The 11,951-nt window shown below is 42.8% G+C and overlaps 2 protein-coding genes across 3 annotated transcripts; one reads left to right on the plus strand and one right to left on the minus strand.

Annotated features, from left to right (window-relative positions):
• Positions 1-1,338: 1,338 nt before the first annotated feature.
• Positions 1,339-6,643, plus strand: LOC118125955 (EKC/KEOPS complex subunit LAGE3). Of its 2 annotated transcripts, XR_004698897.2 has the most exons (4): positions 1,339-1,455; positions 2,095-2,223; positions 2,298-2,472; positions 6,128-6,643. XR_004698897.2 is itself a non-coding variant. In XM_035185057.2 (3 exons), the coding sequence occupies exons 1-3, from the start codon at positions 1,385-1,387 to the stop codon at positions 2,410-2,412; spliced, it is 315 nt and encodes a 104-aa protein (XP_035040948.2). In that variant the 5' UTR covers positions 1,339-1,384; the 3' UTR covers positions 2,413-2,817. The 2 variants fall into 2 exon arrangements, 1 of the variants encoding a protein (XP_035040948.2); XM_035185057.2 differs by lacking the exon at positions 6,128-6,643 and having other exon boundaries at positions 2,298-2,817.
• Positions 3,734-7,435, minus strand: wdr45 (WD repeat domain 45). Its single transcript, XM_035185056.2, has 11 exons — positions 7,292-7,435; positions 6,998-7,147; positions 6,315-6,389; positions 6,125-6,229; positions 5,643-5,748; positions 5,469-5,563; positions 5,303-5,382; positions 5,016-5,224; positions 4,793-4,894; positions 4,553-4,698; positions 3,734-4,286 (listed from the first exon to the last, which is right to left on the minus strand). The coding sequence occupies exons 2-11, from the start codon at positions 7,044-7,046 to the stop codon at positions 4,177-4,179; spliced, it is 1,077 nt and encodes a 358-aa protein (XP_035040947.1). The 5' UTR covers positions 7,047-7,147; positions 7,292-7,435; the 3' UTR covers positions 3,734-4,176.
• Positions 7,436-11,951: the final 4,516 nt, after the last annotated feature.

An 11,951-nucleotide genomic window follows, 5' to 3' on the forward strand; every position in this document is an offset into this window, starting at 1 on the left:
GCCGAGGTTAATGAAGTTAACGGAATAAAGACCACACGAGGAAGAAGCACCAGTAGGGTTAGGGTTGACCTTTGACCACCACACTCCAACAAATCATCTTTGAGTCCAAGTCAACGTTTCTGTTTGTTGTTGAAATAAATTGAAAGCTGAAATAAATTCTTCACGGTGATTTTTAGAAATCGTGTTCATAAGAGAAAAAACTGGAGAAAAAACACAAGTGACATAATCAGCTGCTACATGAGCATTTTACATGAAGTGTTTTTAAGCTGATGTTCATTAACATTCTCTGTCCCTATCAAATAGATAAATAATAAATACACGAAAAATAGTCATCTCTTAGAGTACTTTTACTTTTCATACTTAAACATTCACATTTCATTACAAGATGTTTCACTTTAATCAAGTCAATGATCTGATTCTACTTCCTTCACTTCAATGGTCCCAGTCAGTTATCACAGTAACGACACCGTGTAATGTAACGTGCAGCGGTACTCACACATTCATCATGTACTCACTTGTTCAGTCCGCAGGAGAGGGAGAGAGGGAGAGAGAGAGAGAGAGAGAGAGAGAGAGAGAGAGAGAGAGAGAGAGAGAGAGAGAGAGAGAGAGAGAGAGAGAGAGAGAGAGAGAGTCCACTGTCTGTCGTCTGCAAATATCTCAAAATATCAATAGATATTCAATCAATACATCGTTTTATAGATGATCACAGGGAGTCACTGGATGAGAGAGAGAGAAACGGTCCTTCAGCAGTGAGGAGGAGGAGGAGGAGGAGGAGGCACAGCTGAGTCTGACAGCACCACTACAAAATAAAAGTCTCACTACGCTTTTATTTTGACAGTTATAACTATTAATAGTTTTTGTGGTTTATTAAATCTGCCGAAGTTGAAGTTTTTAATTCATTGCGTCCGAATAAAAAAATTGAAAATCTCTTATGCACGTGATAATAAAATGTGGATTTGGAAATTAGGTGAAATAACATGTGTGTGCCTTATAATAATAATAATAGTAATAATAATAACAATAATTTATATAGCAGCATCATTTTGAACAAGCTGCAAACAAGTTACTAAAGTTTGACTGATGTATAAAGTGCATTGAAATAGTCCAGGTTTGAGCTTCTATAAGATAGAGAGATAGAACTGATTTAAATTTGTGTCGTAGGTGGAAGTAAGTATTTTAATTTATATTTATTCAATTCAATTCAATAATTTTGTATCAATAGAGTAAATCCACCATCTATGTATTATTTTATATTTCATGTGCTGTTGTGGTACACCTGTAGTACCGCACTCCGCCGCTTGTCGCAGCAGCGGCCATCATGTCTGTGTTTCACCGCACCGGAAGAAGAAGTCCCTTCCTGTCCGGTCACTTCAACACAAACAAGATGGCGGCGCCAGGCGGAGAGAACGAGGATGCTCGCGGGAAAACAAACCCTGAACCCGGGAAACTGGAGTTGTATCTTTTAAAATCAGCTGCCGAAGTTTCCTCGTGAGTCTCATCGACGAGACGAAGCTGTGACGACTCTCACTGTTTCATATTAGATCATGAAACAGGACAAATAACTCGATGACCCGTGGGGGGTCTCAGTTCCTCTGTGGAACCTGTTTAATCTGTATTAATGTTCAGGGAGGAAGTGAGTTGAGCCGAACTGACTCAGCTTCCTGTTCGCAGAGTGTCACTGGAGGTTAAGACAAAGGTCACCGGGTCATTGTGACACTGAGGAAAAGTTTAAAACTGAGAAGATTCTCAACCAAGTTCTTCTTCAGGAAGGTTGATGGACGTTTAGGTTTTAACCTGAGAGACTCACCGACACTGGACATGTTGAGGTGTTTGTATATATGGACTGAAATGTCTGTTAAAGTTCATATTTACTCACCCTCTACTATATCATTATTTGTGCATATGATTTCTCACTGTTATGCACATTGTGTATTATCTTTACAAGGTGGGGGTTATTTGTAGGCCACAAATACACTTCTCATATATATATATATTTTATTGTCATTCTATAGAATTGTTCGAGTCGTTAAAAAAAATCTCAAATATTCTATAAATCAGTGACATCTCCAGAAATGTTCCTTAACTCTACCGCAGCTCTCTGGACGTCCCTTTCCCGACGTCCCGAGAAGCCGAGGTCGCTCTGTGCTCTCTGTCCCCCGACCGAGAGCCGAGGAAAGGAGGCATCAGTAAACATCTGTCTGTGTCCGGCCGCACGTTGTCTGTGTAAGAGACATGAAGCTGCTTCTGTCCTCAGATTGTCCCCGTTCGCAGCGGTTCACCGTCTCTCTGTGTTTCAGGAGGTGGAGCGCAGACGAAGCTCGAATCCTCCGAGTGTCTGTGAACTCGTTTCTGGATCATCTGTCGCTCGTTGTCGAGACCATGCAGATGTTTGGCCCCCCCGTTTCCCAGTGACGCTTCTCTACGGATTCACGAGTCCGAGTCTTGGATCTTGGACTTTTCCACCCGACTCAGGTGCGACACCTGGAACAGGTTCAAACTGAAGTTTTATAAAAGACGTTTGAGTAACTGGCAGCTTCAAATCTGCGTCTTGTAGCTGGACCCAGGAGGCCGTGGTTTGACTGGGGCTGAGTTTCTTTTGTAAAGATCAGCTCCAGACATGTTTTGTTGACATGTATATTATTTATGTGTCATTTTTGTTTCTCCAAAAAAACATTTGATAAAAAGTGTTAAAATTGCATAACATGCTGCTGTCAGTTAAAAATCCAGAGTGTAAATATCTGTGATTGGTTGATTCAAAAGTTGCTCACAAGATTTCTCTGACTTTTTGGTAAAGTTGATTAAAACAAATGATTCTTATGATGTTCAGATGAATATTAATCATAACTTAAGGAATCATTTATTCTGTATTAAATCACAGCTTAAATACTTTACAATAGTTTTAAACATTGACTTACTGCTGTTTTTAACATGAATATTCAAACCATAAAATCCAATGACAAATCCTCAACCCAGTTGATACCCACACATACCAGCAGGGGGAGCTGTCAGTCAACAACTCGTCCACATTTGTTTTGGTCCCGTTTGTTTCTCAGGAGAAGAAGACTCGAGAGTAATTTATTAAAATCTCCTGTTTACACCAAAATAAACAAAGCATCAGAATATTAACTTTCTAAAAACTGATGATTTACCATAAAACTTCCCTTTCACAATAAAAGCATGAAGTTGCACTCAAATGTTACTGATTATTTAGTAGATTCTTTTCTCAATCCATTTATATTTGTTCTTTATTTAAAAGAAGTTGTAGGATTGGTCTTCGTTCAATGGGAAATTCTTATTTCTGCATTTTACCATATGATTTGTTTCACTGTTCTTAAATCAAATGGTAAAATGTAAGTGTTGAGAATCAGGCAATTAATTACAAGGTAAACTTCTCATAACATTCTTCACTTCTGCATCAAATCTGAGGTTTGAGTCTCGTTGCTCGATGTGATCTGAAAGATTCTCAGACGCTTGAATCAGAGCAAACTGGATGAACTCGTCATCGTTGAATTTAAGGAAACTGTAAAAAATCAACACTGTGACCTTTCACAACCAGATCGGTGAAGTTAGACTTTAGACCTTTTAATCTAGATTCAGCAGCTTAGCGTGCACACAGCGTTTACATCAGGACACGCATGCCCTAGCGTTTCTCCCCACTTAACTGCAGGGGGCGCTATCTGTGCTGACAAGTCAATCATTTGATAATTTGGACAAATAGACAAGTAAATAAACCTGATTTCTTAAAAAAAGACTTTATTTTCAGTGTGACTTTAATTATCTCACAAACACAAAAGAACAGGAGCTCAACATCCACTTATTTCATCATCTTACTAATAATCGAATATCTTTTTACACTTTTATCTTTGTCTGGATTTCATGGCTTTTGTTTTTCTTGTGAAGCACTTTGTGACGTCTGCTCGTCAAAGCAGCGAAACACAGTCGTGATCTGAAGTGGACGAACACTCCTCGTGGACATTAACGTCAACTTACATCTTTAATATTAAAAAAATAATTTAGAGTTTTCAATAAAGTGACAGACTCACAGAAATCTGTATTTATATTAACACTGGTTCCTCCTGTAGAAATGATCACAAACACAGGACTTGATGAAACTTCAGTATCACGTCCGAGCGTCACGACAACACATCGTCCTCCACGTGTCGATGAGCTGGTTCCTCAGAAGTCGTCGTCATCACATATATCCAGATACACGTCGAAGGCTTCACGGTTACAGTTTCCATCAGGCGTGAACACGTACTTGTGGAAGGTTCCGTCCACACAGATCGCTGCGAGAGTAGAAATGTTTTCACGTTAGAAAAGGAGGAATGACGCGATGCAGCGACGACACAATCTGGATCTTTGTGAGTCGCAGACGACTCCTGATGGAGCTGTGATTGGCTCAGTAAAGACTGATAATTGAACAAATGTTCCAGTCATCCATCAAATCATTTCAGAGACTTATTTACACAATACAACGATATCTAAAAAAATTTGACTGAACTGAAAGTTTCAACAGAAAAAGAAAGATCAGAGTGTTTTCACGTTTCCTCACCGATGACGGAGTTGACGTTCTTGGACGTGTTCTTTCCAAAAGCACAGATACAGGCACATTCAGCCGGAACGGTGAAGCTGGCCAACGACCACTGACTGTCCACGTACTGACCAATCACAGGACCCACCTTCCCAACACGAGCCAGTCTTATGAGAGGAACAGGATCAAAGAGTCACGTGAAACAAGAGAAGTTCTGATCGACAGTTCAAAAGCAGAGAGGTTTGGAGGAGTTTGTCTTACGCAGAGCGACGGTTCAGTTTGGTGTCTTTGAGCGCAAAGATGTGAACTGTGCCTTTGTCACTGGAGGCGCAAAGGAACGACGAGTCGTGACTGAAGTTGATGCTGAAGAAACAAAGCAGAGGAGAAGAAGGAGGTCAGAGCTGGAGCTGTTACAACAAGAGGAGAACGTGCAACTGGCCAATCACAGCCCCACAAACCCAGTCCACCGGAATGTGCTGCGTACCAGTAGAGGGTGGCCGGGTCGGTTCCTCTGCGGAGCTCCACCAGTTTGTCTCTGGTCGTCGTGTCGAACAGGCGGATGAGCGTTCCTTTACGAGACGCCGACGCCGCCACGCTGCCGGGCTGGTTCAGAGCCACGCAGGCGATCTCGCTCTGGTGGGCGTTGATGGTAAACGGGGCGGATGATGTTCCAGGTTTGGTGTTGGACAAATCCTGAAGAAAACAACCTTTTATTTTTTACATTTCTTCAAATTAGAACGACTGAGGCGTTTTCGTTAGAAGTGAACTCACAACCAGCTGCAAGCTGCCGCATTTATGACCTGGAAACACCAGCAGCTGCTTCTCCAGACTGGGACATAAATCACACAGACCTGGAGGAGAGTGAGATGTACACCAGTGGATGAATTGATTAAGAGACTGTGACTCGTACTCAGAAAGAAGAGAGGATCTCTTTTACCTTTGGGGTTGTCTCTGGTGTCAAACTCAAACAGTTTGACCGGGTTGTCAGGGAAACTGTACACATAGATCCTGTTCTTTAACACGATGATGATCCTGGAACACGAGGAAAGTTACACGTTGTGTAGCTGCACAACAACAAACCACAGGAGGAGCAGTTCGGACTCTAACTCACTTGTCGTGCCTCATGCGAACGGCCAGAACCGGTTTCGTGAAGGTGAACTCCAGGACCAGCTTGTCTTTGGGGTCACGTGACTCTAGAGCGTCGTCCCAGATCAGCACTGAAATGAAACTGAGACGTTAGATCGTTCACATGAAAGTGAAGTGAGCGTGACGGCTCCACACTCTGCTACAGAAAAGATATCAATGAATTTCTAATGCAGTTCATTTACTTTTTGTTTTTTTTTAACATTAAGCTACAAGTTGAGTTATCAGCTTCTGTTCTGTCAAAATAAAAGCAGCTTAGATTCCTGTGAACTCCAAATGTCCCTGAATCACTGTGACACTGAAAGAAACATTCAAACTGGATTCTGAATGAAGTTCTGCACCTTTAATAAACCTTTAATATGTTTAGAGAATTAGATCATAAACTCCTGCGTCGCTTCACAGTTTGAAAACCCGTACAGTCTGATGTGAAAGGTGTTTTCATTCACTCACCAGATATTTCGGAGAACTTTGGGTTCACTCCTCCTCCGACCACGGCCAGCAGGTTGGATCGGTGCAGCATGGAGCAGAGGGCCACGCTGCCGACCTGCTCGTGGTCTGAAGCACAAAACACACAGAACCGATCTTTAGAGACCCGAGTACGAAACAGAAAGTGTGGCAGCGAGCAGTGAGACCCACTCACCCAGGTGACCCTTCTCCATCAGCGGCTCCACGTTGTAGATCCTGACGCCCGTCTCCATCGCACAGCAGAAACAACCTGGTGATAAAAGACAAAGATGCTATTTAAATAAGTTTACTCACAGGCAGCGGTGACGTGACAACCAATCACAACACGCTGCGCCTGACAGGTTTTAGATCATCATATTGTTTTGATGTAGTTTTGAGATTTGGGGATATTCTGCTTCAATAACATGTTTGTATCTTGTACTTGTGGAAAATAATGTCAAAAATACACATTTGTGTGTAGTTGTAAATCACAACAGATATAATTAAACATTTTCTCTGATGCTCTGAGGAAGAAATCTTCAGTTTGATTCTGTACAGAATCACAACAAATACACTTTATAACCTTTAGCTCCAATATGACAACACAATGAAACAAGTTTCTTGAGTTGTCTTAACATTTTCATAAAGGTTTAACTTGGATATTTGCTGTTTTCATACTGAAACTTTAGTTTATTTTATAAAAACTATAGTTTTACTTTGTGTTCTTGTTTCTGTTGGATGAAGTTATCCTGTTTTAACCCTTTGTTCATTAATACATTATTATTATTAGAGTCCAGTCTTATAAACCTGAACCTTATTTCACTGTGATCTTGTTAATCTGGTAGTTTGATGAAGTTCAGACTGAAACATGAAACTTACTCTGGTCCTGGTTGAACTGGAGACTGTTGACTCCTCTCTGCTGAGCCATGGCTGCTAAACCACCGGCACCGGTCCGTTACTGATCCGTTACCGAGACGTTACTGCTCGGGTACCGGTCACCTGCGGCTCCACCGGGACCGGAACCAGCACCTGGGACCGGGCAGAGGAGACAACAACAGGCTCAGGGTGTTGAGCAACACTCGCTAGCGTTAGCTGGGTTAGCTAGCACACGTTAGCATCGGAAAACAGCGGAATAAACAGAAAAGATTGAATTTAATAAAGATCGATATTCACCGTGAATGGAAGTTTCACCGCGAAGAAGCAGCTGCGGAGATTAAAAGACGACAAACGGAATAAAAACAGAATAAAAACAAGAGCAGGTCCGAGGCTTGTTGTTGTTTTCCTACAGTGACGTCAGACACACGTGCTTCCGGTTTACTTCCTAGTTCCTGTTTAATAAAACTTTAAAAATAAGATAAAAATCAAGCAAAAAATAAAAGCATATAAACACCTAAAAATTAAGAATGTTTAATATAATGATGATTAGAACTTAAGGACTTTAATTATACACGAGCTGTCGTTAGATGCATGAGTTTAAAGGCACTTAAATTATGAATTGTATTTGTATTTTCTAAATATAATTTATTTTAGTTATTCTTTCATTTGTTTCTTTTCCCTGGTGGATCTTCTCGAGTCCCATCGTCATGGACAAAACGTTTCACTTGGAATCTGAAATTCTTTAATATGTTTATGGAGACACTGAAAAACCTTTTGTTGTTTTTACAGTAACACACACGTGTTAGATTATTATTATTAGTGTCACATTATTGTGTTTCCAGTAAATAGTAAAGTTCTTATTCCTCAGTCAGACTTTAACGTGGACAGAATGTTCAGTAAAAGTTGAGAAACTAAATCAGCGACTGAATAATGTGAGATTCACATTATTGTTATATAATCTAATATAAAATAATATATATATAATATGGGATGAGATGAAGACAAAGGATGTCTTCCTTCTCGGGGCCGCAGCTGCTCAGGGTCGGGACACGTGGACACTGAAGTAGCTTCTGTGTAATCAAGGATGAAGATGTGGTGTAAAATATCAGGATCCAATCTTATTACATCTGTCGCCGGCTGTAACGAGCTGTGGTCAGCCTCTGTTAACCTTCTGATCGGCTGTAATGTGATTCTGCAGCTCACAGGAAACCTGCAGCTCGTAATAAACCCTGGAATCAGAAGGATTCATCTTCATGTAAATATCGCTGATGAAGGTGCGGCGGCGTGGAGCTGGCGCCAGGCTCCTGCCATCACTACAAATCAGAGTTTTTTATATTTGTAGAATTAGCTGCTCACTGTGTTTCCTCAGTAGAAACAGGAGAGCGGCCTCCATCTTCTCCCCAGAGCATCGCTCAGCTTCAGAAACAGCAGCTCGGTGCAGGACAGAACACACACAGCTCGTTTTTAATCGTTTCATGACTCACACTCTGACAAACTGCTTTTTGAAAACAAAGCAGCGTCCTCCCACTCGTCCTCTGTGGAGCTCGGTGGCTCTGTGCGCTTTGCCCCAGCAGCTTCCAGCTCAGGCAGGACGACCCGTTCACACACGGATGATTGTGTTGCACCAGATGTTGTGTAAGAACATGACTCACATTCCTGAGAATACCATGAAGTGCTGCATTTCTCTCAGAAACCGTTGTGTAACGTCCTGTGTGGCTCTGCAGTGGTTTTTAAAGTCCGAGACGACTCAGTCCACGTGAGGTTCGTCAGCACAGAGTGAGACAGTTTCTCTTCTGTTGTTTTTCAGATAGTTTCTCCATCTGCTCAAGAAGAATGTAAATGTCCACAATGAATCTCTCAATCTGTTTATTTTTCCATTTGAACAACATGTTTTTCTTTTACAAATTTTATCACTGAATCATAGAATCTGTCAATTTTACTAGTAAGGTATTTGTTCATGTTCTTTCTCCATCCATCTGTATCTCCATCCCTCTTTCATTTTGTCCTACCTACCCACCCTCCCTCCTTCCTTCCCTCTCCTTCCTTCTCCTTCCTTCCTTCTCCTTCCTTCCTTCTCTTTCCTTCCTTCCTTCCTTCCTTCCTCTTTCCTTCCTTCTCCTTCCTTCCTTCCCTCTCCTTCCTTCTCCTTCCTTCCCTTCTTCCTCTCTTCCTTCTCCTTCCTTCCTTCCTTCTTCCTTCTTCCTCTCCTTCTCTTCCTTCCTTCTCCTTCCTTCCTTCCCCTTCCCTCTCCTTCCTTCTCTCTCCTTCCTTCCCTCTCCTTCCTTCTCCTTCCTTCCTTCTCCTTCTTCCCTCTCCTTCCTTCTCCTTCCTTCCCTCTCCTTCCTTCTCCTTCCTTCCTCCTTCCTTCCTTCTCCTTCCTTCTCCTTCCTTCCTTCCCTCTCCTTCCCTCTCCTTCCTTCCTTCCCTCTCCCTCTCCTTCCTTCCTTCCTTCCTTCCTTCCTTCCTTCCCTCTTCCTTCTCTTTCCTTCCTTCTCCTTCCTTCTCCTTCTTCCCTCTCCTTCCCTCTCCTTCCCTTCCCTCTCCTTCCCTCTCCTTCCTTCCTTCCCCTTCCTTCCTTCCTTCCTTCCTCTCCTTCCTTCCTTTCCTTCTCCTTCCTTCCCTCTCCTTCCTTCCCTCTCCTTCCTTCTCTCCTTCCTTCCTTCCTTCCCTCTCCTTCCTTCCCTCCCTTTCCTTCCCTCTCCTTCCTTCCTTCCTTCCTTCCTTCCTTCCTTCCCTCTCCTTCCTTCTCTTTCCTTCCTTCTCCTTCCTTTCCTTCCTTCCCTCTCCTTCCCTCTTTCTTCTCTTCCTTCCTTCCTTCCTTCCTTCCTTCCCTCTCCTTCCTTCTCTTTCCTTCCTTCTCCTTCCTTCCTTCCCTCTCCTTCCTTCCCTCTCCTTCCTTCTCCTTCCTTCCTTCCTTCCTTCCCTCTCCTTCCCTCTCCTTCCTTCTCCTTCCTTCCTTCCTTCCTGTATCGATGTCGTTTTGAGGCTTTGATGCAGGGGCTGATTTAGTTCAGGAAACTGTCCGTGCTGGGACCGGAGGCCGAGAGGAAACAGATCAGGTTGATTATTGATCAGTCACGTGACCAGAAGTGTGACACTGAACCTGAGCGTGCACAGTGTCAGAGGGTTAATACCTTCAAGGGATTCGTTCTGTGATCCGTGTGCAGATCAGTGAAAACTTTTGTATTATCGTCGTTTAACACTGGATGTGAAGCAGCATCATTAATTCATGATGCTCATTGGCAGCAGCGTCTTTGTCGCCCACCGGAGAATTCACACAGAGTTTCACTATTAAACTCTCATATGACAAACACACACACACCAGAACAAACATATACACACTTCCACACACATCATGTCACTTTCTGTGCCATTAACAGCTAATTAAGATGTGGATGTTCTCCTCGGGGCAAGTGTTCGTCTCAACCGCCTTTCAAGAGGCTCCTGGTCTCACATTAATCTCCGTCCTGAGGGGAACGAGGACATCGATCTGCTGTTCCCACCACATCAATCTCACTCTGACCAGATGAACGAGATTAAAGAGAAGATGTTCATCACATCCAGGAAGTGAGGTGACCAAAGCCACACGCACAGACACACACACACACACACACACACACGCTCACACACTCACAAAATAAACACAAAATACACTGTGTCTGTGTGTGTCTGTGTGTGTCTGTGTGTGTCTGTGTGTGTGTATTGGAGCTGATCAGTCAGAATGATTCATGTTTCTACCACAAACTGTAAATAAAGATGATGAAAGCTCCCTAAAGTGAAGCCAAAGTGTCTCCATCGCCCCCTGGTGGCCGGCTGTAGGTCATAAGCCCCTCCTCCATGTTAGCAGATGGGACATGGACCAAAATAACTGTGTTTTCAAACTAAAACCATCTCTGTCCACACTAACACGTCTGAAAACACACATCACAGCACGTGCACTGGGCGTGCACGTGTTGGTGTTGACAGATTGATTCCATCAATCAAACAGAACATGAAGATGAGATCACTGCGTCCGAATACACAGAGGATCTCATGGATTCGTTTAATGAGGATATTTGAATCTTATGTCTTTCTCATGACTGTGTGGGTGTGACAATGAGCTGCAGAATCTATCTTAATACTAAATATTCATATTAACATCTCGTCTTATTGTCTCCCCGTCCCCTCGTCCTGCAGCTCTTTGTCAGCTCAGGTTCATGAAAGCAGCAGATGATGGGATGACTCAGTGTAATGAGGATTTATTCAGAGGCATTGATGTACACTGAGTGTTTCAGGAACGTTTCCTGCTCAGTGAAAGTTTGGCTGTCAAACTAAATCTTGTCTAATAACCCCCTTGCAGAGTGACAGTAGATACAGTGGGCTCTTCACTGTGAGACTCTGAGGTGTCAGAAGCTGATCGATGTCTCAAGCTCTAGTTTCAAGTCTTCTTCATTCACTCACTCAGGCTCCGCCCTCTACTCCTCCAAATATGGTTACTTCTGGTTTTATGAAACCAAGATGGCGCTGACCAGATGTTAAACTTCAGATCAGCAGCTCGTTAAGTTTTCCTCCCTTTTAAAAAAATATGTTTATAGGAATAAATCTGTATATTTTCCTGATTGTGTTTTCTGGTTTTTCTGGTTCAGAAGCTGCTTTTGTCGGTTGTTGTTCGACATCAGACCAAAATGATTCTGATGGTTAAACTGTGGGACAGTAAACAATAATTAAAGGGGACAGGCGGATTCATCAATCAGTGCAATTGTGTATTTATATTTTTGAATCGTAAATATCAAAGTGATAAACACGTCCACGGCCCCAGAACACGAACCCACCTGTCACACAGACAGTAGAGAGCAGCCGGCTGATGGCAGCAGGTCACTCCACCCTCTCATCACGCTCACCTCTGGACAACAAAGCGTCTGTGGAGCTCCTCCGCTCGCTGCAGCTCCTCCGCTCGCTGCTCGCTCGCCTCTTTGAA

The sequence above is a fragment of the Hippoglossus stenolepis genome, chromosome 18 (assembly GCF_022539355.2).
Source record: "Hippoglossus stenolepis isolate QCI-W04-F060 chromosome 18, HSTE1.2, whole genome shotgun sequence".
Taxonomy (NCBI): domain Eukaryota; kingdom Metazoa; phylum Chordata; class Actinopteri; order Pleuronectiformes; family Pleuronectidae; genus Hippoglossus; species Hippoglossus stenolepis.

Coding starts and splice junctions, on each gene's coding strand:
- wdr45 (XM_035185056.2), bottom strand. CDS start 7,046: ATGGCTCAGCAGAGAGGAGTCAACAGTCTCCAGTTCAACCAGGACCAG. Junction 6,230..6,314: donor GATGGAGAAGGGTCACCTGG/GTGAGTGGGTCT, acceptor TTTGTGCTTCAG/ACCACGAGCAGGTCGGCAGC. Junction 4,287..4,552: donor GAACGTCAACTCCGTCATCG/GTGAGGAAACGT, acceptor CTACTCTCGCAG/CGATCTGTGTGGACGGAACC.
- LOC118125955 (XM_035185057.2), top strand. CDS start 1,385: ATGGCGGCGCCAGGCGGAGAGAACGAGGATGCTCGCGGGAAAACAAAC. Junction 1,456..2,094: donor GAACCCGGGAAACTGGAGTT/GTATCTTTTAAA, acceptor ACTCTACCGCAG/CTCTCTGGACGTCCCTTTCC. Junction 2,224..2,297: donor TCCGGCCGCACGTTGTCTGT/GTAAGAGACATG, acceptor TCTGTGTTTCAG/GAGGTGGAGCGCAGACGAAG.